This window comes from Camponotus vicinus, unplaced genomic scaffold (assembly GCF_025532165.1).
Source record: "Camponotus vicinus isolate PSW18456_S1 unplaced genomic scaffold, iyCamVici1.0 SCAF_4, whole genome shotgun sequence".
NCBI classification, from domain to species: domain Eukaryota; kingdom Metazoa; phylum Arthropoda; class Insecta; order Hymenoptera; family Formicidae; genus Camponotus; species Camponotus vicinus.
The window spans coordinates 18,165,220-18,191,891 of record NW_028141976.1 but is presented as its reverse complement, the minus strand read 5'-3'; the positions used below and the strand labels follow the sequence as shown (position 1 = coordinate 18,191,891).

Genomic DNA, 26,672 nt, shown 5'->3' with positions numbered 1-26,672 from the left:
GTCACCGATCTTAGACAACAATTGAACAGACAAAGTGCACTTGTTGCACATCACACGAAAAAGGAGAAGTGAGGCCAAGGTGAATACTTTTAGAAAGACAATTGGTATCCATTGCGATCGTGTGGTGTGTTCGAGGAGCTTAGGATTGATTCGCAGATACATTTGCTCGCGTGTGCAGTCGTACACCTCGAGAAGTGTCATGATTCGTTTTTAACACCTTTCCCTGCTATAATTTTTACGATACATTTTCATGATGCCGCTTTTCAGCTTCTCTCTCGAATTCCGTCTTTCTTGCATGCTTTTCGAAAAGGTTTTTTCAGCAATTTATGTTGAAACAAGAACACTTGAACTTTCAAGTTTAATAATTGCTGATACACAGAAAAACTTTTTCGCTTCAGAAGTGATTAATGATTTCTTTGAATAATGATTGAGAATTAAATGAAAAATAACTTTATAATATTTCAATCAATAATTTGCTAGCATCAAAAATATACCTCCGCATTAATTTTCTCGTTAATTACAATCAAAGTTCGAGTATAATAATTAAAAATTAAAATTCGATTTGAAAATAATGTAAACGTGCAACTACCCTTGTATCTCAAGACCACCACGAAGAGACGAGGGTGCCCAGGGTGGCTGCGCAGCTTTTCATCGTTTTTATCACTGCGTTTCTCCTCGCCATCTGCTGGAAGCTGGGAGAATCAAGAGATGTATTGAACAGGCAGGATGCGCGCGACGAGATGCGCGAATATTCGCGAATTCCCGTCAGCGGGGGACCGCAGTCCGTACAATAAAGAAAAAAGCTTCCAGGATAGAACGAGAGGAAGCGAGGTGGAGCCAGTAGAAGCGGAAGAGCACTCCGGCAAGAGAGACCGACGAAGAGAGTCCTTAATCCTCCCGGACGTCGAAGAGCCGGGCTCGATTAATAGTCGCGCTCGCGAGAGAAACAACGTCGATTCCAGCTGCAACACGAGATGACTTCCGCGGTGCTCTGAGCGGGACTTCTGGTGCACTTCGATGGGTGATCGTGCGCACCTGAGGGATCACGGCATTGGCTCTTCGCAGGTCTCCGAGTGAGATGGTCAGTTCGGATAGTCGAGCGGTCATGTAAACGTCCCGTCGTGTCCAGGTGCTGTCGTGTGGTCCGACTGTTAGGGTATCTCCAGTGAATCTTCGTGGAATCTAGAAATCTTTTCTCCGATCAGAATGAGACCAAGCGCGATTGTTCTATTACTTCTGCTGTGCGCTCAGTTTCTCACATCAGAATCGAAACTTCGGCAGCAAGCAGCTGTAGACGATGATGACGACGACGATGATGATGACTGGGACGATGACGACGAGGATGATGACGACGACTATCATCCAAAACCCGAAGTCGACGACGATGGCCGGATCTACAAGAATCCACGAAACTCACCCTCTGTCATGTGTCCGAGGGATGAGGAACAGGCGGAGCTGATGACTCAGAAGTGTCTGCGAAAATGCTCGACCGACGAGGACTGCAAGAGCAAGAAGAAGAAATGCAGATGCGATGGAGCTTGCGGAATGTCATGCATTAAGCCCGAACGTGAATGCCCGGCATTAACCGAGATTGATCACGGCGTGATGACTGTCACCGGAAGATACTTCGGGGATAGAGTCCATTACGCCTGCGACACCGATTACTTTATGGTCGGTCTATCCGAAAGAACGTGTCGCGCCGACGGTCACTGGACCGGGACCACTCCGTCCTGCAAAAAAGACTCCAGCTCTTTCTGCTCGCAGCCACCGAAAATTCAAAACGCACGCCACAACGCCCTATCAGAGCAAACAACCTTCGACCTTGACAGTACGGTGCAATATTTCTGCAATCATGGATACGAGGCAGTAGGAATAAAGCGAGCGAAATGTCTACTGATGGAGGGTATTGCTAGTTGGTACGGACCAGATATCACTTGCAAGCCTCAAAACTGTGGACCACCTGAGGACATTACTAACGGATGGCACTCTGGTAAGTTTAAATAATTACAATTATTAATATATATAATATTCAATGCGATCCGGTAAAGACTCGTATTTATCAGCTGATACTACTTTTAAGGGGAATGTTACACGTATGATTGTCGCGTGTCGTATCATTGCTCGGAGGGTTACGAATTAGTTGGTAAAGCGGAAAAATTGTGCCTGGCGGATGGAACATGGATCCCGAAGGAGTTGCCGCAATGCGTTCAAGTAAGAAATTAAGAATTAAACGTCAAAATCGAAATATATCTCTCGGCAACGTACTTGAATGTGCTTAATACGTATCTCGTGTAGGTCACGTCCGTGCAATGTCCAAAGCCGGAAAATCCAGTCAACGGCAAGGCTGTCTACACCTCCTACGCGTATAATTCCATCGTATCGTACGAATGCAAGTACGGTTTTACCGTTGTAGGCGCAGCAACTAGACGTTGCGGTGCTGACAGAAAGTGGACTGGAAAGACGCCTACTTGCCAGGAAATCAATTGCAATTCACCTGGCGTGCTGTATAACGGTTGGATCGAAAACATTGAAGCCGGTGTGTTGTATATAAAATTTAGTAGATAATATAAAATATAATAAAATAAAATATGTGTAGATAATGTTACAAATATTTTCTTTTTTTATGCTATTATCGCGACTATAGGCACAGGTATGGGCGCCAGCATAATTTTCCGCTGTAAGGATCACATGAAACTCGAGGGCAATACTTCTTCCGTCTGTCAAAAAGACGGTAAATGGCGTTATCCTCTACCGCAATGTTTAGCACCGTGCGTCGTCCCACAGATCGAAAACGGTCACGTCACCGTAGCCAGCCACGACAGAGATCACATTAACAATGTTACGGTGGTGGAACATGGCGAGAGACTTCTGGTTAGCTGCATTCAAAATTACGAATTCGCCGCCAACAGCACGCCGGTGTTGTGCAACAACGGTACTTGGTCGATAGTGCCTAGTTGCTCGCCGGCTCGTTGCAAGCAGATGCCAAAGATTCCGAAGAACGGGATGGTGATAGCGCCGAAGACGGACCACGGCATGAAAGCGGTTTTCAGATGCAAGGATGGCTTCGAGTTAATAGGCGGCGGTCCTTTGAACGCTTCCAAATCCGTGGAGTGTCGCTACGGCAATTGGATCGGCGACATACCGCATTGCGATCAAGTCTTCTGCCCGTTTCCCGGCTTCCTTGAGAATGGCAAGGTTTTCTTGGTGGGCAATATGGGAGTTTACGATTACAGACCATACGTCAGGAAGATTGTCAACAACAAGCAGATTATGTACGACTGCGACAAAGGCTACGTTCTCGACGAGGGGCCAGCCGGTGCGACTTGCATAGGCGGTGCGTGGAGTCCCAAGGAATTTCCTAAGTGCATTCTTGGACAACATCCTAGACTCAGATGGAGCAGACGACGTAGATCAGTGGATGACAATATTACTCTGAATTACAACGTTACCCTGAAGTTACAGTGAGTTGCAGATTATCGATAAAATCTTATTATTATACGAATTTAATGATACATATAAGAATATTCTTACATTATTTTTCTATTAATTATTTTCCTAAATATAATTTTCACTTAATTTTTATTATAATTTTTACTTTAATTATTTTTTTCATAATAATTAATAGTTATTTTAAAAGTTAACAAATTAAAAAATTATATATAGAGAAATAATGTGAGAACGTTATTAAAAATAAAAATTGAATATTAATGTTTCAGAAAATTCATCGATTTCTTCCGTAAAGTGGGCAAGAAGCTTCTACATATGGAAATGAATCGAAGTCGCGAACATGCCAAGCATAAGTCGGAGACGAAAGCATCCGGTTTAAGCTATCAGAACAATACCAATGCGTCGGATCCGTCGGCTTGGAAAACACACGCGAGTCACGGCAATAAGTCCCGTTTGCGAGAGGAAAGAATGATCGACTTTCTCAAGATGGTATATAGAAAATTGCAGCGCATGGATGCGAGACAATCAAATAACTCCAGCAATAATACCATGCACGATTTGCTGAACGCAATGAGCAAGAATTTCTTCCACGTGGATCTTGCGGAATCGCGACGAAATAACAGCAGAGCTCGCTCGGACTTCGAAATACGCAATCAAAGGGAGTTTATTAAATTAAAGCGGGAATTCGAGCGAATCATGCGATTCTACAACAAGTCCATACGCTGGAACGAGAAGCAGATCCGAAAGGATGCAAAGAGGAAAGGTCTGTCGCACGCCGAGAAGCGCAAGGACAAGAAGAAGCACAGGAAGAATTATTACAAGGGATTCTACGAGTTCGTCAACAGTTACGTAACCGAGAAATTATCGATGTTAGAGGCGCACAACGCGACCGAAGAGCTAATCAAGAACATGAATATCGACAAGTTCACCGTGAGAAACGGCACGACTTTCACAGTCAGCGAGATGTACGCGTTTTTCAAACATATCATACAGAATCGATTGAACTCGACGGAGGAGAGCGTAGTCGTAGAAACCAGCACGACACCGGTACCGAAAGAGGTCGAGTCGTACAATAATCAATCATCGACAATCCCGAGTAATGACGTCGCGATGCTGGACAACGAGATTCCAGCCAAAGAAGGGACGCCGAAGCACCGTAGTAAACGAATACGAAACGCGTCGGAGGATGCCGGCTCGCCACGACAAAAGAGGAAGCTTCTGTCTGTAAAGCTGGCCAGCGATCAAAAGAATTCGAGGAAGTCTGCCGACGATGCCAAATCAAAACAATTCACTTTCGACGAGCTGCAGGCGCAACAGCAGAGCCGCTCGAAACGATTCCTGCCACCTTCCGAGCTGGATAATCAAATATTCCTCAAGAACTTGTATCTCAACGCTTACGAAGACGAGTATCGAGCAAACGTGAAGCGATCTCTCGATCAGATCAACTCCACAGCAGGCTGGCTGTCTTCGAAGAGGCGTAAGGGGAACCTCGGCGCGTACGAGATCAAGTGAGGAAATAATGTGTTGTGATATTAACGGAATTTACTAAGTTATTTACCGATATCAATCGATTTTAGGCGAGTGTACTTATATATACGATAGTTATAATCGTTGTCCCTCGTCGATACGCACTGTAACGTGTATCGCGCTTTTTTGAAAAATAAATCTTTTCCATGCAAGCGTCCGTACATCCACACATTCGACCGCAAAAATCCTATAAAACGTCAATAAATATGGTCCAAAAGATCCAAGTTACATTTTTTATTGTACAATCGCGCGCACATAGATTAAAATCGCTGCGCGCGTAAATTACTTAGCGAGACGACAAAGTTAATAAAAATCAGATCGAATGCATCCCGTGTTGCGCAAGCTTTAAGTCGTGCAAGCACCAGTTTCGATTCTCGCAACACTTGGATATAATGAGACATTACGTCACATCAGAGCGATATCATTAAATTCCTCCCAAATTATTTATCTCGCGTGTACCGGTTCTTCATAAAATTACTCGGCAATCCGATCTCGAAGGTGCGGGTACGATCGTAAACACTCGCAATTGCCGCGCGATATCTCACGATCGGGTTCGTACCGTGACGGTGATTATGCCGTAACACGTTGGGGCAATTAAGCCTAAAAATAAGCGGAGCCCGAAATGGGATCAAGGGGCGCGGTCGAGGCGAGTAACTCGCGTTAGCGACGCGCGCACGGCTCCCAGTTGTCAATAACGACAGTGTCATTAATTACGGGCCAATTATAATTCGTGAATGCTCGCGAAACCTTGTTCGATGATATCGGTGACGCGCCGCTCGTTAACATGTCCCACCGCGTATATGTACCGCTCTTCTCGGAATCCTCATTAAATAGATTAATCGCGACCGCCCAGCACATTCGTCATCATAAGGAAAATCGCGCACCGGGAATATTTATGATAATACGGACGTTGTTCGGGATACGGTGCGCTTGTCAAAACGAAAAGATTTTATTCTAATTCGATCTCGCGCGACTTGAAACCGGATCGCGAAGTACATGCGTCGTTATAGATCTTCGCGCGAGTTATCGGCGTTGACTAATGACCCTAGAATATCGTCGAGATAATATCTCCTTCCAGTTCGGCATAAATTATTTCGCGGAAAGACACTCCGTACGTAACAGAACGTGGGATAATATCCCGTAATAATTTTTGTAGGTGGGATTTGATGAATATTTTCGCGCACAACGAGTGCATTTAAATTTTAAATATCGCATCAACTCGCCGAGAAGATTCGCCGAATAAGGTACTGTCGGAACCGACGAAAATCGATACATCGGAGGGGGCATTGTTCCCGGCGTCCGTAAATGGCGAACCATTAAAGCGCCTGCGCTCAACGAAAAGCAAGCGGGAGAAAAATAAAGGTGCCGGGCAACATGCACGACTAATTCACTTAGGCTTTGCGCGTTCCTGGCATTATTCCAGCTCATACGACGATGATTACGCGGTCAGTTGACCGGTGCTAAACGTGCTAAACGCGAGGGTAAATGGCTGCCAGCTAGTTCGACTTGGCAGTCTCCATTAGAACCTTCTCACGTGCAACCTTTGGCATACACAAACAGCTCATCGTTAGAACTCTTGAAAGTACGTTAATGACGAAAAGCACGTGCGTGACAACAGATCGCGAAAACCGCTATGCAAAGCTTCGTACCAAGGCCCGTTTTAAAAAATTCCAAAGAAGAAACTCGTGTAATAATTACGAAGCATTCGGATTATTCAGTGGCATCGATAATTTTCGCCGCTAATTAGCTCTTTCAGCGGAATACAATAAATACAAAACGGTCTAACGATCTAATCAATGACAAAGTAACGCGATTTGAAGGCCTCGAACATTTTTATAGTTCCGGTAACTGCTATCGATCATCCACTTCAAGCACTCGGTTCTTTTCGAATTGAGCTTTTTGATAGTCTCGCGTTTCGCCCCCACCGAATGGCTCGTGAATTGTCGTGTCGGTATAATCGTCGCTGGTAACCCGCAACAATGCGAATGAAGTCGGGCTCTCAGTGGCAGAGGAGACCCGAGTAACCGGCGATAATCTCATTGAAAGAAGAGTTAAGCGGCGTCGGGCTTCCTGCCAATTCAACTTGCCAAGTGTCGCCTTAGACGCAGTCAATGCCGCTGCAAAATTGCTCGGTGGCTAAGGCTCAATGAAACCTACCGGTATTTCACTCGAGGATTTGCCTAGATAACTATGCTCGGATAGGCGTAGCAAAAATTCCATTGTTCACCACCATGAGTTTATGAATGAAACTAGTCCGTGCCTGACCGCGTTGCTCGAATAGATTAGAGAAATTCGGAAAAAGGGTTTGCCGCGCGCCTTTCAATGGTATACTGGATGGACAATTGACCGGTCAGTTGGCTTTTTACAAGTAGCGTTCCTGGAACTTCCTGTACCATAAAGGCACTATTTTATTTTAAAAGTTCCCTCTGTGGCCATCCAGTTCTGGGGAAAATATAAAAAAAATTGTTCTTTTTTACTTCGGGATTTATTCGCTTCTGTGAATAAAGGATAGTGCTCTTTGCAAAAATTATAAATATTATAACATAAATCATTTCATGAAAATATAATTTTAAAATTCTAGATAATTTTTTAGGAGAATTATATTATAATTTATCATAATTTCCATACCATAAATATTTAGTGCATTATTATTTATTTGCATTAGTAAAACACATTAATTTCATTAAGATTTATTTTCTTAAACTTACTTATAATACTTGTTACTATTTTTAGAAATGTGACCGACATGCTTGTTATACACATTTTAAATTGCACGAAAAATTTCCTAAATTTACAACAAATAAATGCTCGAGTACATCTGTAATGCTTTTTAACATATTCCTTCTGTAATGCGGCTTAATTTGCAACTTCGCGAAATATAATGACGGCAAATCTGTACCGCGACCAATTATTAATCCATCATTCTCGCACGAAGAATATTTTTTCACTTGTTTTTTCGTCTCTCGAATCAAGCCATCTCATGTTCGATTTAATTTTATCGGTGCGATCTTACTTGAAGCATATGAGCATACTCGATGAGATTATGACTGCAGCGAAAGATCGACACCGTATGCTCGACTCGACGATGATTACAAATGCAATCATGTACACGGCATGACGCATCATGCTCGTATATCCCGCTTCATTGAAATCCACCAGCCATCGAAAAAACGCACCAATAAACGAGACGCACAATTGATTACAGAATGATAGATAAAACAAACCGCTAAGTAATGTTCTTAAAAATTTGCCATCTGATCGATATATCGCAAATCAAATATTATAATTGTCGACGCAAAAGTGTACACTCTATTAAAACGAGGGGCCTGCAAAAGCTTTAAAGTGGCCCTGTGTAAGTCTCTCGCAGCCTTTATCGTTGCCAGCTCTCCACATTACACGTTCCGTCGAGCATCATTTGCGTCGTATTCTCGACGGCATAGGAAATTAGCCAGCTGACACGAGCAAAGCTCGGGATTATGACACTTTCCTGGCGATCGTCGTATATCGACGAGGACACCACGTCTCATGAGACATCTGTCGATTCGCTGTCGACTCGACTCTCACCTTCCAGAGGAAAGGATTTGTCCGCTCACCTTGCTGGCTAGGTGGTCGCTTCTTTGCCACTTAGCGCGCATCATGGTGCTTCTTTCTACCGGACAGCTCGTTTCCCGTGCCGCTCTATAATCAAGCATGCGTCTTGCTCATTAGCACGTCTTTTCGGCGGCTCGCGGATTTCAATGAAGCTGGACGCGCGAGTATGGTCCACGCCGTGCACGCGAATCGCATTCGTAATCACCGTCGGGTCGAGCATAAGAAACTTTTTGCCGCAAGCGGTGTGAAAACGGCTTAAGCAGGTGCCGCGGCCATAATCGAGCGCGATCACACACTTCGGGTGAGATCGCGCCGACCAAATTAAATCGGATGCGAGGCGGCTTGGCCGAGAGACGAAAAAACACGCGGGTGTTGTGAGTGAGAGAATGATGGATTAATAATTGGCCTGCGGTAGGAATTTGCCGGAACTATATTTCGCGAACTTACAAATTAAATCGCGTCAAAAAAGAAACGCGTTAAAGAGCATCACAAATGAGATGCGCTTTTATTTAAAGAAATTTCTGATTCGATAAGATTTCAGATGTTGGTCAAATCTCTTGTTAATAAATTGACAAGTTTTGATTTAAGCAAATGATTCAATCAAATCAAATTGTGCATTTCTGTTTTACACCGCAAGAAAATAAATATTGATTACGGTAAATTATATTTCTGTCACTAAATTAATCTTTTTATAAAAATGTCTGTTTTGGGAGAATTTAATTAAATGAGACTTGTTGCATCATCTGTCGATCTGTTAAGTTAACCAAAGTATACTGGCAGGCTGACTTTTATGGTAAACCAATTAAAACAGACGAAAACCGCACGCACAGACGAACTAAAATTGTGCAATAAACGGGAAGAAAGTGGCAAGATAATAATAAAAATTGGACATCGAGGTTTCGTTTCTGTCTTGGCGCAGATTTATCGAAGCATCGCCAAATATGGATTTCGCACCTTGCTACGCCGGGTTTGTACGTGGAGAGTAATGTGGCTGTGCCACAAACTGCAGATTTCGCGCTTTACTCATCCGTTTAAGGTATCGTGCTTACGGGCCGATTACACGCTGATTAATCTCAATAACGAAAATTTCGATGGAGATCCGACACGACGCCATCAAGAGAGAAGAAACAAACGCTTCGCTCATTACTTCCACTTTTTGAAGTCACCGTTAGTGATAAAGTAAAATTAACGTCGAAAGGCTTCATATTTGTTACTGTACACTGTGAGTAATTAAACATTTTCTCTCGGCGTCTTCTCATTAACGCGTCTCGAAATGCACCTGCGATAGTCATTTGTAATAATTTCATAAAGAATATACTTTATTATCCGCTTTATTTCTTGGTTTGAATACAAGTCGTAAAATTTTCGCTGTCTAGAGAACTTTCATTTACAAAAACGATGCTTGTTATAAAGGATAACAAATAATTGACATTCTATCTCGGGCAACGCGCGCGCGCATGCAAAGTATCATCGAATAATCGATCAAGATGTACTACGGTCCGTTTATACACGCTTAGCCAAATAATGACTGCCCGCCGCGACGTATAAAATGTACAGGATCGATGTTGGCATCAATGGAGGAAAAGATATTCTCGAGTGACGGGCGAAAATGGAGTTTGCCAATCAAATACACGCTACGTGACGCACGAATGAGCGATCCGCTTTAATTGACACGTACGCACCCACATTTCCGCTACACATCACGAAATTGAATTTCTCTGACCGCTAAAAATTTTTATATATCGTTATTTACGATTGAAAGCATGAGAATTCAAGATAGTTATGGGATTGTTCAAGCGCGGACACGCTCTGATTTTTTACTTGGTATTAATCTATTGTTCGTCTTCTTCGTTCTTTTAAATAAATGTATTGTTTGCATTTATTCCTGATTTCTTTTTCGTCTTTTGTAATAAAGAAACTTAGTTAAATTCCGGTTCCGTTCAGTGACTTACTCAACCGTATTATATGACAGGATTACATGCAAAAGTTACGTTGTAATTCCCGATCTTCTGAAATAATAAGATAGATCTGGATCTTCTCTCTCCGGCTTAATCCGTCCACTCGGTCAGCGGATAAATCTCTTCTCGGCTGGATGGATTTCTCATAGGTCCTCGCATGGATCAAGGGATTTGAAGATGAATTAAAGCCTATCGCACGAGGCCGTTTCAATTCGAGACGCGTTTACTCGTTTCGAAACGAGCCTGGCCGGTGGTCTCTGCTCGCATCTCGCGCACAAGAGAGCACCGCTTATTGTAAACTGCTTCTTGATTCCACTTTCGCTCTTTCTCACTCGCACTCTCATTGCGGTTCATCTAAACGTGTTGGATCTCTTTATAACCGGATTCACAGATGTACAGGTGGTACGACTAAACGTGCATATAGGGGTGAAAAGATCGGGACATTGTAAGTCTCGAGATTCGAATTGCCTCGAAATTGTACTCTACGAATGAACTCTGAAGATGAATCAGACGATGATGGTCCCCAGAACAAAATGAGATTCGCGTTCAAATCAAATCTGTCGGTATTTGCATACTTGGGAATATGATATTCTATTGGAACGACATTTAACGTCGGAAATGTAATAAATGCATAATTCGTCATTTTAGTGCATCAACAACATTATACTTCATTCATTTATAGATGACTACAAATAGCATTTTACATGATAATAAATTGGAGTTTATATGCGAAAGAGAAAGAATTCATCAAATTTTAAATCGACGATGAGGATAATCGTACAAATAAATGTGTGAACCTCGTTTCTAAGAAAGGTTCTTCTAGGTGCTAGCAAGAAAAAACGCAGATGTCTGCGGCGGATCCTACGGCCTTAATTCGAATTAGATTGGATCCAATTTATACTCAATTAACTGAGAAAGACGGTACCTCTTCTCCAAACAGAAAGAGAGAGATTATTCCGCTCCGAGATCTCTCCGAGTATTTATCTCGGATTCGAAGAGATTCCATGAAAATTGGTCACGCTAGATTCGAAATCGATCCACCTTCGTTGTTTTGGTAAGTGCTATCCCTTTCAAGGAGATAGGCACCATTTTGAATCGAAGACATCTCGATTTCTTCTCCGCTGAGATTGGAGATTCCACTTTGGATGATATTGCGAGCGTGCAAAAGACCGCGAACGAGTTTCTAATTCGGAAATGAGCCGACCGATTCTTTTTAATTGAAGGATATAACGATGTCCTTGTGTTGAACTGCTGGATGGTGGAGCCGCGATGAACTCTAAGTCGGCAACCGACAACGTGATCCCCTGTCCTCCTCTCATCGGTTCCTCGTGTCGGTCTATTGCATGAGGGAGGCTGAAAGAACGCGTTGTTTTAGACAGAGCGAAGGCGGCCCGTCATCGTTCTCGACGCTCTTCATCAACGAATAATGATGAGTCTTATACCTTGAGACAGCGTGGCGATGAATAACTCGCTTGTGAGATTTTATGATCGTTGGAGATTTTTGTTACGGACTCTCGTCAGTTGCTATAAATATCGCGCGATTTTGGACAGAGCGCGAGGGGGATGACTGGATCCCGACAGGAAATGCCCGTAATCGGTCGTAAAGATGACCTTTAGCCTCTGTGCAGTCACAATATTTTCGTAATAAAAATAATATGAAAAGGATATTATTTAAGATATTTTTAATCCATTTCATGTATTGTATAGAAAATTACAAATGCTTAATTACGAGTAATTATCTTTTAAGGGAGAAAAAACTTCAAAATTTGAGTTCTTTTTTTATAATTTCGCAATACATACATCGGCATGAATAATAGTTGATTTTTATTTCTCATTTTTACGATATCATGTGAGATTCCAGCTGTCGGCAGGATGTTTACGAGCGGTAGAAAAAATATTTTTGAAAATTCTACCAAGCATGTAGTGATATAAGATAAACCTTTAAATTCTGTACAACATATTACCTGCAAGGATGGACGTAGAAAAGAGATAAAGGAGAAAGGGGCGCAAAAAAGGATTTTGGCATTTAAACGCGCGAGACAAATACCACGTTAAGAGGATTAAATATTTAATTTATTGTGTAAATATGTCGGATTTCGAAAAAGAAGAAGGAGCGCTCGTAGAAGTGAAAATTTCGTTCTCGTCTTTCGTTGCGATATCTTAGCAAAACAAAGTTCGATTATTCTCACGTATCAGATCTTTCGATCTCACGTATCAAATCTGCGATCAATAATCCGTACATACGATACGTTATCATTGTTAAGCAAGATACAAAATGTTAGGTTGAAATCTCGAGAGGAATAATGAATTCTAGTGAAACGGAGAAAAAGAGAAGCACGTACTACACCAAAAAATGATCTCCGTCTCGCAGAGAAAGCTCGTAAATGCTAGCCGTTCATTCTCTTGTGCATGCGAGGGAATAAATTTTAAAGAAATACACACTGGTATACATATGTAGATAACAGAAAAGGGAGAACGTTGCACGGAGGAGAATGCGAGATAGATGTGACCAGCGGTCGGGTACTGGCTTGACCTCGGGGATACATTATTGATGGTGGCGCACGCCAAGAATGGTGACTAGATGGTAATTTTCGACGGGACGAAAAAGGGCTATGGTATTCCATACGCTCGGTTCCTACAGGATTAACGTCGTGGAGAACGTCGTGACGCGGTAGGAATGTCGGATTAGCTCGCGACATCAGAGCTATAAGTCTACGCTAAATCGATGGTCCGTGCAGTTTGACAGCTCGATGACGAGCATCGTAAAGCACTGTAAGAACACGACTTTAATATCGAGCATTGGTTTCTATGCGAAAAAAATACAACAATTTGTGTGGAGATTAAGAAAAGCAAAATAAAAGTAAACAGAGAAACTTTTCAGATTTATAAGCGGTCCTTAGAAAGAGCAATCCAACCAACTACCGAACAACATATCAAACAAAATTCCTCGTTCAAACGATAAATTACATTCGAAAAACTCAATGATCAATTGATCACATTGTCTCGGAATGTAATACGTGATTAACACGAGATTTCTACCTTTAAAAAAGACGCTCTGTATGTAAAACGAAAAGCTTACTCGGAGAGTCGCACGATCGTTCGAGTAGTTCGATCAAAGTCGAAGCAAGACCGGGAGCAATTCTTCGGCGATGCACGAGATATCCATCTACAATGATGCTAAGGACCGAAGGACCGTGCATTTGTAATCCCGCTAGTGAGACCGGGGATCGTGGAAGGGACGGCCGAGCAGCCCAATTTATATATTGCGTCCCAGAGACGTCGCCGATTAATCCTGAAGGAGTCGCGAGACCACCCAAGTGAAACTAACACCCTTTCTCGCCCTGTGCTGCCTGACACCGGTCGCGCGTCGTAAACGTCCTTTCGTTCTGCTTTAACACTGTGGCTTAACTAAAAGTAGTAGACGCAGCTGTCCACTTCTCTTCTTCATTCTGGATCGATGTTAATTGTCCGAAAGACGATATTACGTCATAAGGCGATGCAGGTCAGAAGATCAATATCTCTTGATCCGTAAGAAATTTCGCAAATGGAATTGAACTATAAATAATCGATTCTGTTCCTTAGATTATTTCAATTTCGAGAAAAAAGAAAAATGAGACAATTAAAATAATATACGTGGCAATTTTCGCATGAAAATTAATATAAGGTGATGAATTATATTGTGTGAATTAATTGATTACAAGTAATCGAAAAAGATATTCATTTTTCATATAAAAATTTCGGGAAAGAAAATTATAATGTAATGTAGATATATTTTATTAGCTCGATTTCTAATCTGTGAAATTTCTTGCATCAAGAAGCGAAACGCATATTTAATTCGAAAACAAAAAATTAAAAGAGAATTAAAAAATCTTTTTTCGAAAAGATATATCAAGAGAGTTTCTCGTTTCCCGATCCAACGCGTTTTCTTTAACGAGGCAATGAAAAAATGCGACAGACAATGGCGAGCGATTCTTCCTCCTCCTGTTCCTCCTCCTCCTCCTCCTCGCGTTAATAGTAGATCCCAGCAGTCTCGAATACGAGCAAGGTACCTAAATCACACCCAATGTCAACGGGTCAACAATGCCCGTCACGCGCATCCATCTTATTAACGAATGTTAATCATGTCTTCAGCAACGCGTCGTCCGAGTATTACCTTCGCGACCACCACGGTTGAGCATTGTTCGGTCGAGCTTAACCGAACGAAATGTAACCCACCCCCTCGGTTGTCTTGTAATAAGATACTCGCCATCTTCGTATGTAAATGCCGGCCATTCATTACGTTTCTGGCTGAATGATTGGGCCTTTTGTGGGAATCCTTTCACGACAAAGCCATATCATCGCTTAGGACGCTCGTGGACAAGACGGAAAATAATATTTGCAAAAATTCCGCAAGGAAAAAAGAAAGGAAGGACGAGATACGTCGATCGCGCAAATTAAGGTCAGATTTATCGCAACGATCACGCTCGCTTGGAGATTTTCATTCAATTTTCATTAGCCTGTGACGATAAACGAGTCTTATAATCTTAATGAACTGCATCGTCTTTGTTGTCCGTTATGAAAATATTTATATACATCGAGCTAAATCTGATAAAGGCTTCGAGTATTTTTTTATGTTATATGATGTTGTATCTCTTGTTAAAGATAAAAATAATTCTTCGAGCGACGTAGGGCAAGTAAAACGCATATGAGCGATTTATGCTGTCGAGTGGTTATGTGAACATTATAGTGAAATAGCAGATAACAAGGTAAAAAAAGTTACGAGTTGACCACGAGATAAACTCTATACATGTATATGGTATAAAAATTTCTCGTGTGTCAATATAAAACGTTAAACTATTTCGTATTAAAATGTAAGCTATTTCAACTGGTATGATAGTGCGTTTAATATATAAATACCTCATATAAGAATACGTTAAAAAAGCGAATAGAAAAATGCAGACAAATATATGATGAAAGTAAGAAAAGGTAATAATTACGATTATAATTTAATAAAATATTTTTACAAATTTGCGCTTACACCTACCTGTATAAATCGAAACCCCGCGATATTTGCATATAATTCTAATGCACGAACAAGTTTGATGGAAAGTTAGCAGAGAGAAACTTTCTCGAATCGTTTCAATATATTTTACGAAAGTAAGTACTAGTTTAACAATGAATAAATTATTGATAAATTCGTCATAAAATACACAATAATTGTTTTTTCGCATTCTTTAAATCATCCTAAGATGCGTGACTTTTTCCTAATTGTAAAATATGATTGTGAGGGATGACATGAACCATCGTTTACAAATTATTGTACACGATATATGTAAAAATAAATATTTACTAAAATAATGACCGCTTTCTCACATTTTTGAAATCGCTTGCATCATTATAAGAGGCGTATCTTTCTTCTAATTGTAAGATATGATTGCGTGGGTGGATGGGAGGATGGCAGGCATGAAATCATCATTACAAATTATCGAAACTTGTTTATAACACGATATAAAGATAAATATTTGCTAAAATAATAAAAATTTTGTTCTTTTCCCACGCGATATAAATTCGCGTGTCAGCGAGCGAAAAGCAAACGAGTTCCGTAAGAGTTCAGGGAATTTGTTCGGGACACGCGAGCGTTTTGTCTTCGGGGCGTCGTTCGCAGGAGATCTTTCGGTACTCAAAGGAGTAGGTAGGTAGGTATTTGGCTTGACTCGAACGCACCCACGTTCCTCCGTCTGGAGGAGCAAATGGTTCTAGAGACGTTTTATGTTTTATGCGAGTTGTGCAGCTGCCCGTTACCGACACCCCCGCAACTCAATATTCAAATTAGCAGACGGGACTATCTCTTTCTCTCTCTCTCTCTTGTCCTTCCTTCTCGTCTGCGCCCTTTCGTCCGCCCCCCTACGTGCATCTTCGTAATAAGAAAAAAATCGTGGGCCCCGCGAAATATATTATTATAATGACTATAGATGTAAAGTACTGTAAAAAAATAAATATTATGTATGTAATGTAATTCGAAATAAATTATATCGATTGCAAGCTATCTATTTCTGGTTATTTCATTCTGCACGAACAGTGTCTTATTAGTAGAGCAGATGGGCAATCTTCAAACTACTCTGAGTTATATTCACGTCCGCTCATGACGCAATTTTCTCCTGTGCGTAGGTAACGAGAGTCTCCATACGTGAAACAGAGTAGCGCGAGAGAAGGAAGGAAGGAAAGAGGCGCAAGCGGTGTCCTTTACTCGGATAGATGGTTTCGCATAATTATCTTCAAGGAAAAATCATTGTGCGCCATATGCCGCACGTGAAGGGAGTAAACAGCAATGCGCAAGGCGATAGGCAAGTATGCGCTCACGTCGGCTTCGAGGTACATTAAACCTTACCTTACGCTATCATACGCAGCAACAGCTGCTATGCGAAGCTCGCTATCACCGCATCTCGACGCTTTTTCATAAGAGACTGGAAGAAAGTGATCCGTAGGAAATTGCGTTCACACGACCATATTGAAAAAAATCTGCAACAAAAATGTTTATTCGTCTTTAATTCATTATCTTAGATTCAGCGCAACTTTATGAAATATTCGTATTAAAAAACAAAATCTATGAAATAAATAAAAGATTTAAATATCGATTGATTTCTTCATTAATATTTATATTTTATTGTGCGAAATTGTATAATTTATTGACTAAAAATATTACTAATTTTTGTAGTATTCAATGAAGAGATCGACCGACGATATTTAAATCTTTCACACTCGACTACCGGCTGATGGAACATCTACCAGATTTAACTAATATAATCGTTCGATATGAATGCACCCGCATGAGAGAAGGGCTATTATAAAAACTCACGTGAATACACAACGCCCCCATAACGCGATCTATGGGAAACACCTGGCAGAGATCAAAGTTCACTCGCGATATACCCGATATTGTTAATGTTATGTATTTATGTTTATGCGAAAATTATGAGAAACGCAAACACACACGTAAGTTGAAATCAAGCCAGTTAAAATGACTGAATACATCAGCTGATACACGTAAGCGAAAAAGGCAATCTATCTAAATCTGTCGAATCATTTAAATAAAAACTTTTTATAGTTAAAATGTAAATTAATTATTAAATTAAAATTTAATAAATTATAAATTTTCTCATTTCTTATTTCTAATTCATCAAAAATAATTACATATCTTTATCCTCGATTTACTTCGTTGAATTATTACCGACACATATTGAAACTTCCCGAGTAGAAAAATTTCTGGGAAAAACTTGTCACTATCCAGAAATTGACCAGTTTTTACTGGCTAAGATTAATTAGATAGTATCTGTTCAAAAACTAGCCAGAAATATCTGACTATTGTTTCATAGCCAGTTACTGTCCTAAAACTAGGCAAGAAACAATGGTAAGTAAATACTGGATAGTTTCTGTTCAGCGAAAACTTTGAAAATACTGGCCATGGTTTCTTGACTCATTCTTGATCAGAAACTGGGCAAGAAAAAATGATAAGTAAATGCTGGGCAGTTTCCATTCAATGAAAATCCTGAAAATATTGGCTAATTTCTTAACTCATTCTTGATCAGAAAATAGGCAAGAAAAAAATAATAAGTAAATACTGGATAGTTTCTGTTCAGCGAAAAACTTTGAACATAAAAGTTGAAGTTCTATAGAGAAAATGTAAAATAGAAACATTAAATATAAAATTAATAATGTTTTTTAATTATAGATATAACACATTAATTAAAAAAAAAATTATACAACTTAGAATATTGCATTATAGAAATATAATAAGGAAATAAATAACAAATTAAATGCAATATTAACAACAATACTCTAAATAAAAATGTACTTGATAATGATTTTAGATTATTAATTTTTATTTTTTAAACATTACATAACTTAAAACATTACATAACAAAAATATATTTATATCCCATTAACACCTTTCCGATCTTTGATGACCTCCTTCGAACCTTCGGTCTTAAACGCATATACGGTGATTGAGAATGAGCTAGCAAAAAGTGAAACGTGCAATTTCGACGCCGCATTCCGACTCATACTGAAGTATTGTAAGAAAATAAGATATACGGAAAGCAGATAGCCGCGACTCAATAAAAGTTATTGAACTATAATTTCGTACTATAACTTCGATGCAACGGATAATCAATGGCAGCAAAATAATTACAACGTCACCGCTCTGACAAACAGGAAGCATGAGTTACGCGTGTTACTTTCCTTCTCCTAAGTGCGCGTATGTCAAAATAATTGCTAATAATAATGAAGTATTAATAAATTTTATCACATTCATATTCGTATAAATTGTCTTCCATTATTAATACTTACTTCATTATTATATCATACCTCGGAACAAATAAATCATATATATAATCTATTTGTTCCGAGAAGTTATTTTGTATTTAAACGCAGTCAATTTAATCGGCGTTTTATTTTTTGTAATTTTGCGAAGAAAGCAAAAAGAGTCAGAGAGTTATTTTAATGAAGAAAGCGCTTATAAAGCGAAAGATGTTCCTTTCACCCGAAATTTTATGCGTGCACGTAGCTGATTATCGCCGATAATATCGGCATCGTTCCTGAATCAGCAATTCGGCTACATTTTGACGCTGATGAAATCTGACACCGGTAGGGAGATCACTTGGGACTGATTGAGCAAAGGAGGGCTGCGCGGCGGTACAATGTCGATAAACTCCTGACAAATGCACTTAATCACCTGCGTCTGCGTCACGGCTGGCGCCGTTGCACGCATGCAAAAGACAGGCACATCTTCTGCATCGCGTCGCAATTACTGCCTGGCGCGTGCATGGAGTCGGTAACTATATAATTTTGCTCTCACATTGTTAGAGCGCTCAAGACACCTTCGAGTCATCTTTTCATGCCGACGAAGATTGCATATAGTGAAGTGAGATACACACATATATTTTATTCTTTATATATATATATATGTAACATTTTTAATATATTTTATTTAAAAAAAACAAGAACAAAGAACAAATATATCATCGTCCTTGATTATTATTTACAATGACTATTCGATTATTACTAATTGTGAGTAAATGACTGTTCATTTTGCCGCATTCATTGCATTGGGAACAATCTTTTGAGCATTGAGATCGGCATCGTCGCTATCTTCGATCCGCTGTGCAGTTGCGTGAGCGTCAGAGAACGCCGCCCCGACGCAATATTCTTGCGCACGAAAGCCATTAAACAGATTAAGTCCGGCAGCCGGATTACACGCGACACCGCGGCCTTAATAGAGACGTAAAAGTATGTCTCTGACGGTAAAAGGTGGCTCTGCACGCAGCGGTGCCGCGAAAAAAAAACCCATTCCCAATCCCACCTAAATGGGAATTGATTGCAAGCTGGGTGGCGTGAAGTCCGGCGCGGAGATTTTATGCATATGCATCGATAATCACGGGCGAATTCGTAATTAGCGCGTTAATTGACCGTAATTCGGCGTGTAATGATCATGCGCTCTCTCGTCACGGAATTTCCGGCCAAATTTTTGCGAGGATGATGAAGTAATTTTACGTTACATTATGTCGAAAACATTCGTCAAACGGCGATCTCTTGTGAGCGAATTTTCTAATATAAAAGAAATTAAAAAAGAGATAAATTCTAGTTACAACTGTTGTCGTAGATATCTCTTTTGTTTAATAATATATTAAGACGATTACTAAAACTATGCACTATAATAAATTGTCGAGGGCCGAAACATAATGATCGACTTTTGGTCGCTCGTCTGTCAACCCTTGTTAATCCCGACAAACGAATATAGAAAAAGCGGAAGCGGCAGAGAAAGCTCGTCTGCGACGAACAGAGGCAGCTTCTCTACCCGATAGTGATAGGGTTCTTACTCTTTTTTGCATTATTAAAAATAATGATGACATATATTAGTTTTAACGAAGAAAACTAGCGGCTTTTTGCCATCGTCTTTATGCGCCTGGTCATTTGTTTCCGGTGAAGTACATAAATGCTGCGCCGAAACAATGGATGCTCGCCTTTTACCGAACGTGGGGAAAGAAAAAAGGAAGCGCACGAGGCGCAGGAATGCACACGAGAGAGCAACACAAAAAGGGAATGAAAGCAAGCGAGAGAGCAAGTCGGGAGGTGGTATTCGTCCTCCACATACATACACACATACATGCATACATACATGTACATGTACATAATTTCAATTTTAAATCATCCAATTCCAAAGCCTACTACACTCACTTGATGAACGATCGCTTTCCTGATAAAAAGAGAACGTGACGGTAAGCGATATGCTAATTATACTTTATTCCAGATAGTTATCAGATTATTTGCTCGACATTGTTTCTATATATATATATATATGTATCATATAATAGTTGTTAATGTTTCCCCATTTAATCCCCCATTTTCTAATAAAGACTATGAGACGTTAGAATGGCTAATAATCTCAAAATATCTTCAAAAATCGAAAATAATTAAAAAATTGTAATATTTTCTTGGAAATATTTGTTAAAATTATAATAAAATTATAAATATTTGTTAAAAATTCGTCTGTTTTTGAGAATTACATTTTGTCTCGTTCTTTGTTAGATTAAATGGAGAAACATTCGATTAATAACTATTATATGATTTTCAACACTATATGAATTTACTTTACGATTATTTAAAATCGATCGAAATGTGAACTGAATATCCGTAATACTTCCAAGTATCTGTTACACAATTTCCATCTATGCGGAAATTTTAAATTCAATATTACGAGTAGTAGTCTACATGAGCTTATTATCGAAAAGGAATAAAACGTAGGTCGATACCATATATGCCATGAAGAATCGAATGACCAGAGCGCAATTTCCTGGTGGCGCCTGCATAAATTATCATGTACTTCGTTTTATGTTACGAGTACATACACATATCTAATTCTTTCTACATATATAAACGCTTGCGCATATATTCGAGCTGAGGATCATTCAGTCATTTCACTGCAAGAGCCAATACGAAGCTACTTTCGATCAAAGTATTTTCCGTCGAAAGACATTCGAGCGATGAGATTAAATTAAACATGCAAATTCGTACGTGGGTATATCGATAAAAGAATTTTTTCCACATTGTTTTACAAGCAAAGCGCGCGTGCGCGTTTTATTGGCGTTAATAAATTTCACGGCGGTTGGGAAATTGCGCGGACCGCTCGTTAACACGCGAAAATTTACCAAGGTAATCTGATAGCCGTCGGATGATAACGACGATGCGTCAGTGAAAAACTGACAAATTGTTCCCGCGGATCGTCAATCAAAGTCATTCTCATTCGAACGTTATACGATCGTCTGATTTGCATTAATAAATTTCATCGCGCGTACCGGAAACCGCAGCATGAAAATTTATGACGGTGATTTCGTGGATTTCTCACAGCAATTCTCGTGAAAAACGATTATCGCGAGAGAAATGTTCGCATTCTTCTCGCCGTCTCGTCGATGTCATTCAGTTTCGTTTTGCGAATTTTTTTCACGCGGAGCAAATTTTCGGATTCTATTAAATCGTATCAAGCAAATAAAAAAGTTTATTTCAGATTGATTAAATTATTCAAATTGTGTCCGAATATTTTTGCACGAACATTTAAAATAAAAAATCCGTAGAAAAATTAAATTTTCGCATTACAGAGGTTTTTCTTAAACGTTCTCGCGATGAATAATCGTCGTCGTGAACCTCGTTCGACCGACCTCACAGATCGTGAAATGTAATGAAATGAAATCTTTGTTCGCGTGATTTAAAAAATAACATTAATGACATTAAAATAATTCTGCAATTGCCGCTCATCGAGGAAAGAAAAAGAGAAAAAGAAGCTCGCGTTGTTCGCAAATCAACCAAGTGTATAATTAATGGCACGTAGTAGAAAGTCTTCGTATTGTACTTTGACTCGAATATCCATAAGGTTGGAAGACGTTATTTATCCTATGAGACAGTATTGACCTATGATACGATCGTTATTAATCACGCTTTAAGCGCAGATTAAATTGCTATTTATACCGGCGAACGCGTAGAAATGACTCGTTAATTTTAGCTCAAGGAAACTTAGCGACATTCGAAAGGGAATTGACGCACGGTGGGTGTCTCGCAAAAGTAACAAGCGCGCAAATATCTTATTGCAATTTTATATTTTACAAAATTATATGCAAAAGAGCAACAATAAAACAAAAACGTTAAAAGGGTTAATGTTATTTAGATATCTTAATTCTCAATCGAAGAAAGAAACAAGTCAAACATGTCACATTGCGATTATTTCGGCGATTAAATTCTCTGCGCATATTATATAAATTACTTTAAATCTGGCAATCATCTTGTCGTCCCCAGACAAAATGTGCGAAGTTACTGGAAAAATAAAAGAGAGAACCCAAGAATGTATTTTTACTAAGAAGTTAACGATAAATTTTGTAACTTTCAAAGAGTTAATCTATAGTGATATATAACTGTTAGGAACTTGACAAACTATAAGTACGTTGTTCCATCGTTGTCTGACATCGTATAATCATATAGCATGTATTTTCCGCCTATAATAAATTCTGGTCACTCACAAATTTATTTTCTGCGAATAATGGATCCTCTATGATATAGGTAAACCAAAATGTTTATGGGAATAATATGCTACGACAGTAATTCTTGGAAAAGGTTCGGAATATCGTTATCGATCCTTTAACCGGCCTTTAACTCTTTTGAGTTTATGTATAAATTCCTAAAATGACTTTCGAAATATTTGAGGATTGAAAAGAATAACTGCGAGAGAAAGAGAGAGAGAGAGAGAGAGTAATCGAGCGCCATAACCCTTTAACCTTTTAACTTTTTCCATAATTGAAATATTTCACACAGGAATTGAAATGCAACTGTTTTATCATTTTTTTATACAATAATTCTCAATATATTGTCGAAAAATTGTTGGAAAGTAAGCCTCGACCTGGAAAAAAGTTTATATATACACGAAATGAATAAACATAAATATTGTAAGAAATATTTTCATTAAGTTTGTGCTTTTTGTGTCTCAGCACTATAATCACGCTACCGGTAATTTATGTTAACGGATAATTAACTTTTTAAATTGCTGACTCTTGACTTTCTACAACGTAAAGCAGAACTTTCCGTTAGAGAATCTCGCGGATGGAGATATTAAAAGTAGTATCGAGACACCGTAAAAAATTCATTTATAAATCATATATTCATTATAGATGGTATATAGTAATTAAATAAAAGATGTTTGAAATAAAATCACGCACAACTGTCGGCAACAATTTATATTGAATAGAGAGCAAGTAGGAAATTAATATACGATGATTTTGCATTATGCCGAGATGCGTGTAATGATACGCTTTAAGTAAACTCTTTTTACACTAAATTATGAAACAATTATCTGCGTTTTGTCACTTTAATGTACTGCAATTTTAATTATATAGACTATATAGATATAGATATAATAGAAATTTCGCTTTTCCTTTTCGGTGCAATAAATAAGATCTCAAGCTAAACTAGTATTAGTACATACTTATATATATTATATATTATGTATAAACTTTTACTTTTATTTTACAGCAACATGCATTATTACGATGAAAGGTTGTCGCTGAATAACGTAGGGGATTGTAAAATACGGCCGTACTTCTTCGAAAATGAAAAATTTCTAAGGAGTGTAAAAGGAAATTATATCCAGGAGGAAAGCTTCATATAAAACCAAACTGCTGACCGCTTTGCTTCGATGTATGGTTGAGATCACGTGTGCAACAGTCGGGATACAAAGACATTTCTCTTGCCTGCGGAAACCGTAGAAAATCACGAAACCCGGCCGAATCACGAGCGGATCGCATCTGTTAACGACCAAAGTGAATCCACCGAAAAAGTTGCTTGAAAGAAATTTAAACTGACTCTCTTCGCGATCTATCTTAAGCCAGTACTCCTGTTTATATGGTGAAATCACCGTTTCCAAGGTGCGCGGAAATCGGCTGAATGTCGATTCGAAGCCCGTGACGGTCCCGGGCATCTTGTCCCGCTTTCAAGCGGCACCGAGTCTAATCAGATCGGTCGTCATCTGCCATCTTGAACATTTCCTGTACCGATGCCGTGAGAATTCAAAAGGATTTGCGATGCCGCGCATGTTGAATTAAGCTAACGAAAAATCCACTCTTCGAAAACTAGAGGTGGATGATACAAATCGAGAGATTTCATTTCTAAATGATTGATTCGATCGTGTATATGGAAAATTATGTATATAAATAATTGCACAGATATAAATGCAACGTTGTGTCATATCCTCGACCTCTCGTATATATATTTTATAAAATTAAATTTTATGTAACGATGCATCATATACACGCACATACATACGTAGACATACGTGCATATGAATAAATAACCATTCGTATTCGCATCGGTCGCTTCTCTTTGGAAATTTTAATGAAATTCAACAGACGGTTATTTTTAACTGTACGCATCGTGCAGCTGGTCCTTCTTAACGAAGGCACATTGTAAAACGCAGGACAGTACGCAGCTTCGTGGGCGGAGAAATCCGCAAAAGCCGCATCGGTCTCCGTGAAATCTTCAATTCGTTGCGGCGACGTACCTCTATGCGGTCCTCTGCGCGCGCGACACGAGGATATACCTTAAGTAGCCCAACAAGTATTGACCTGCGACTGGGTATCTCGACAGACGACCGACATGTCGAAAATTATGGATCACTGGTCAAAACTTGTGCCCTCAACCCGTCGGCGATTTGACTCGCTCAACTCGCGACTCTTTACCTGCATCGAGCGCACTTTTGTGCAACCATTTCTCAGAGTGGAATATTTAGCAGCACGGTAGCGAGTTTTCTTACAGCTGACAATGAGTGACGCACGGGTATGTGAAATTTTATGCTAATCAGGGTAAACCTGTAATATATCTTCGCTTTAGAAACTAATATGTGCTAAGTAAGCCAAGCAAGTCAACTACACGAGAAAGTATTTTTAGATATGTACATATTTTATATGCATTCAGAGCTATTTCGATTTTATAACTCGAGATTAACGTTCATCCAATATTACCACGATGAGAATTGGACAATACATTATATATGAAAGTCAAATAAAAAGAATTGATAATTTGAACAAGAGAACAAATATTCACAATACATATAAAAATTTTTAATACTTGCAATATTTGTATACATGTAATTCTGATGTAATTAAATTTAATTAATTCTTCCCCTCCTCGTTAAGCTTTCCCAATATTTGTAAAAGCGAGAGTGTACGAGAAAATGCGTATTCAACAGAATTAATAGATTTGATGAGCCCTCTTCTAATTGTAACCGCGAATTATTCGCTACACGCCCCTTGATTTCATGCCGAATGAATATCCTCGAGGCGTCTCGATGCTTCAAAATCCTCGAGAACTCTGTCACGATGATGAGTGTACGGTCGCCAGACCTCGCGCTAGCAAGCCCATAATAAAACACCCCGTATGGGCATGCCAACGTACGGACAATCGGCTATTGTACAACATGGCAGTGAAAAGCAGCGGCTTCAATTAACTTTTCGCATGCTTTGCAACGTGCGAATCGAGCCGTTCCGCCCAGCAAAGCACCAGAATTGTGCTGCCAAAGACCTCTTTCAGAAGTTTTAGACATCGTACAAATATAGAAATTTTGAAAAATCCCATATTTTATTTGATTCCGAAACTTTTGATATCAAATCTTACAACTGAAAAAAAGAAATTCTTAATATTATTAATTTTTGCATTTAATTACTTTGAAAAATAAAATGCTTATAATTTTGACATATTTTTGTTAAAAAAAGAGAAAGTTTTCTAAAGAAACATATTTGCAATTGTTAACCATTAGTCATTCCAGAAATTCTGCGCGGCAAATTTCTCTTGTAATTTTTGGTCGCATTTTTCACTCATTCAAAGGTAAAATTAGCAGGGGGTGTGACTCTTTCTTTCTCTCTCTCTTCATAGGCCACGCGGCGCCTATGTCGAGATTCGCCGACACAAAGATGCACACAAAAGGTAGTTGCACAGGACAACTCCTTTCACAGAAAATCTCTTTGAACTCACCGCTCTTAGCCGCCTTTCCGACAGAGCATTCATTTTTCACGACAATGTGTGATCCTATAAGTTTTTGTAACTCTCTTTGGTTGCGCTAGAGAGTTGGCATGCACAATT

At 39.4% G+C, this 26,672-nt stretch overlaps 1 protein-coding gene and 1 long non-coding RNA gene across 2 annotated transcripts in view; one reads left to right on the top strand and one right to left on the bottom strand.

Moving 5' to 3' along the window:
• Window positions 1–26,672, bottom strand: part of LOC145970899 (uncharacterized) — a 174,207-nt gene that overhangs the window by 3,726 nt on the left and 143,809 nt on the right. The window contains exon 4 of the long non-coding RNA XR_014438665.1: window positions 16,891–17,021. This is a non-coding gene — a long non-coding RNA (uncharacterized LOC145970899). The remainder of the gene's footprint in view (window positions 1–16,890; window positions 17,022–26,672) is intronic.
• Window positions 672–5,192, top strand: Hasp (Hig-anchoring scaffold protein). Its single transcript, XM_083097950.1, has 5 exons — window positions 672–1,990; window positions 2,081–2,211; window positions 2,296–2,536; window positions 2,645–3,461; window positions 3,717–5,192. The coding sequence occupies exons 1-5, from the start codon at window positions 1,207–1,209 to the stop codon at window positions 4,957–4,959; spliced, it is 3,216 nt and encodes a 1,071-aa protein (XP_082954076.1). The 5' UTR covers window positions 672–1,206; the 3' UTR covers window positions 4,960–5,192.

Coding starts and splice junctions, on each gene's coding strand:
- Hasp (XM_083097950.1), top strand. CDS start 1,207: ATGAGACCAAGCGCGATTGTTCTATTACTTCTGCTGTGCGCTCAGTTT. Junction 2,212..2,295: donor AGTTGCCGCAATGCGTTCAA/GTAAGAAATTAA, acceptor TATCTCGTGTAG/GTCACGTCCGTGCAATGTCC. Junction 3,462..3,716: donor AACGTTACCCTGAAGTTACA/GTGAGTTGCAGA, acceptor TTAATGTTTCAG/AAAATTCATCGATTTCTTCC.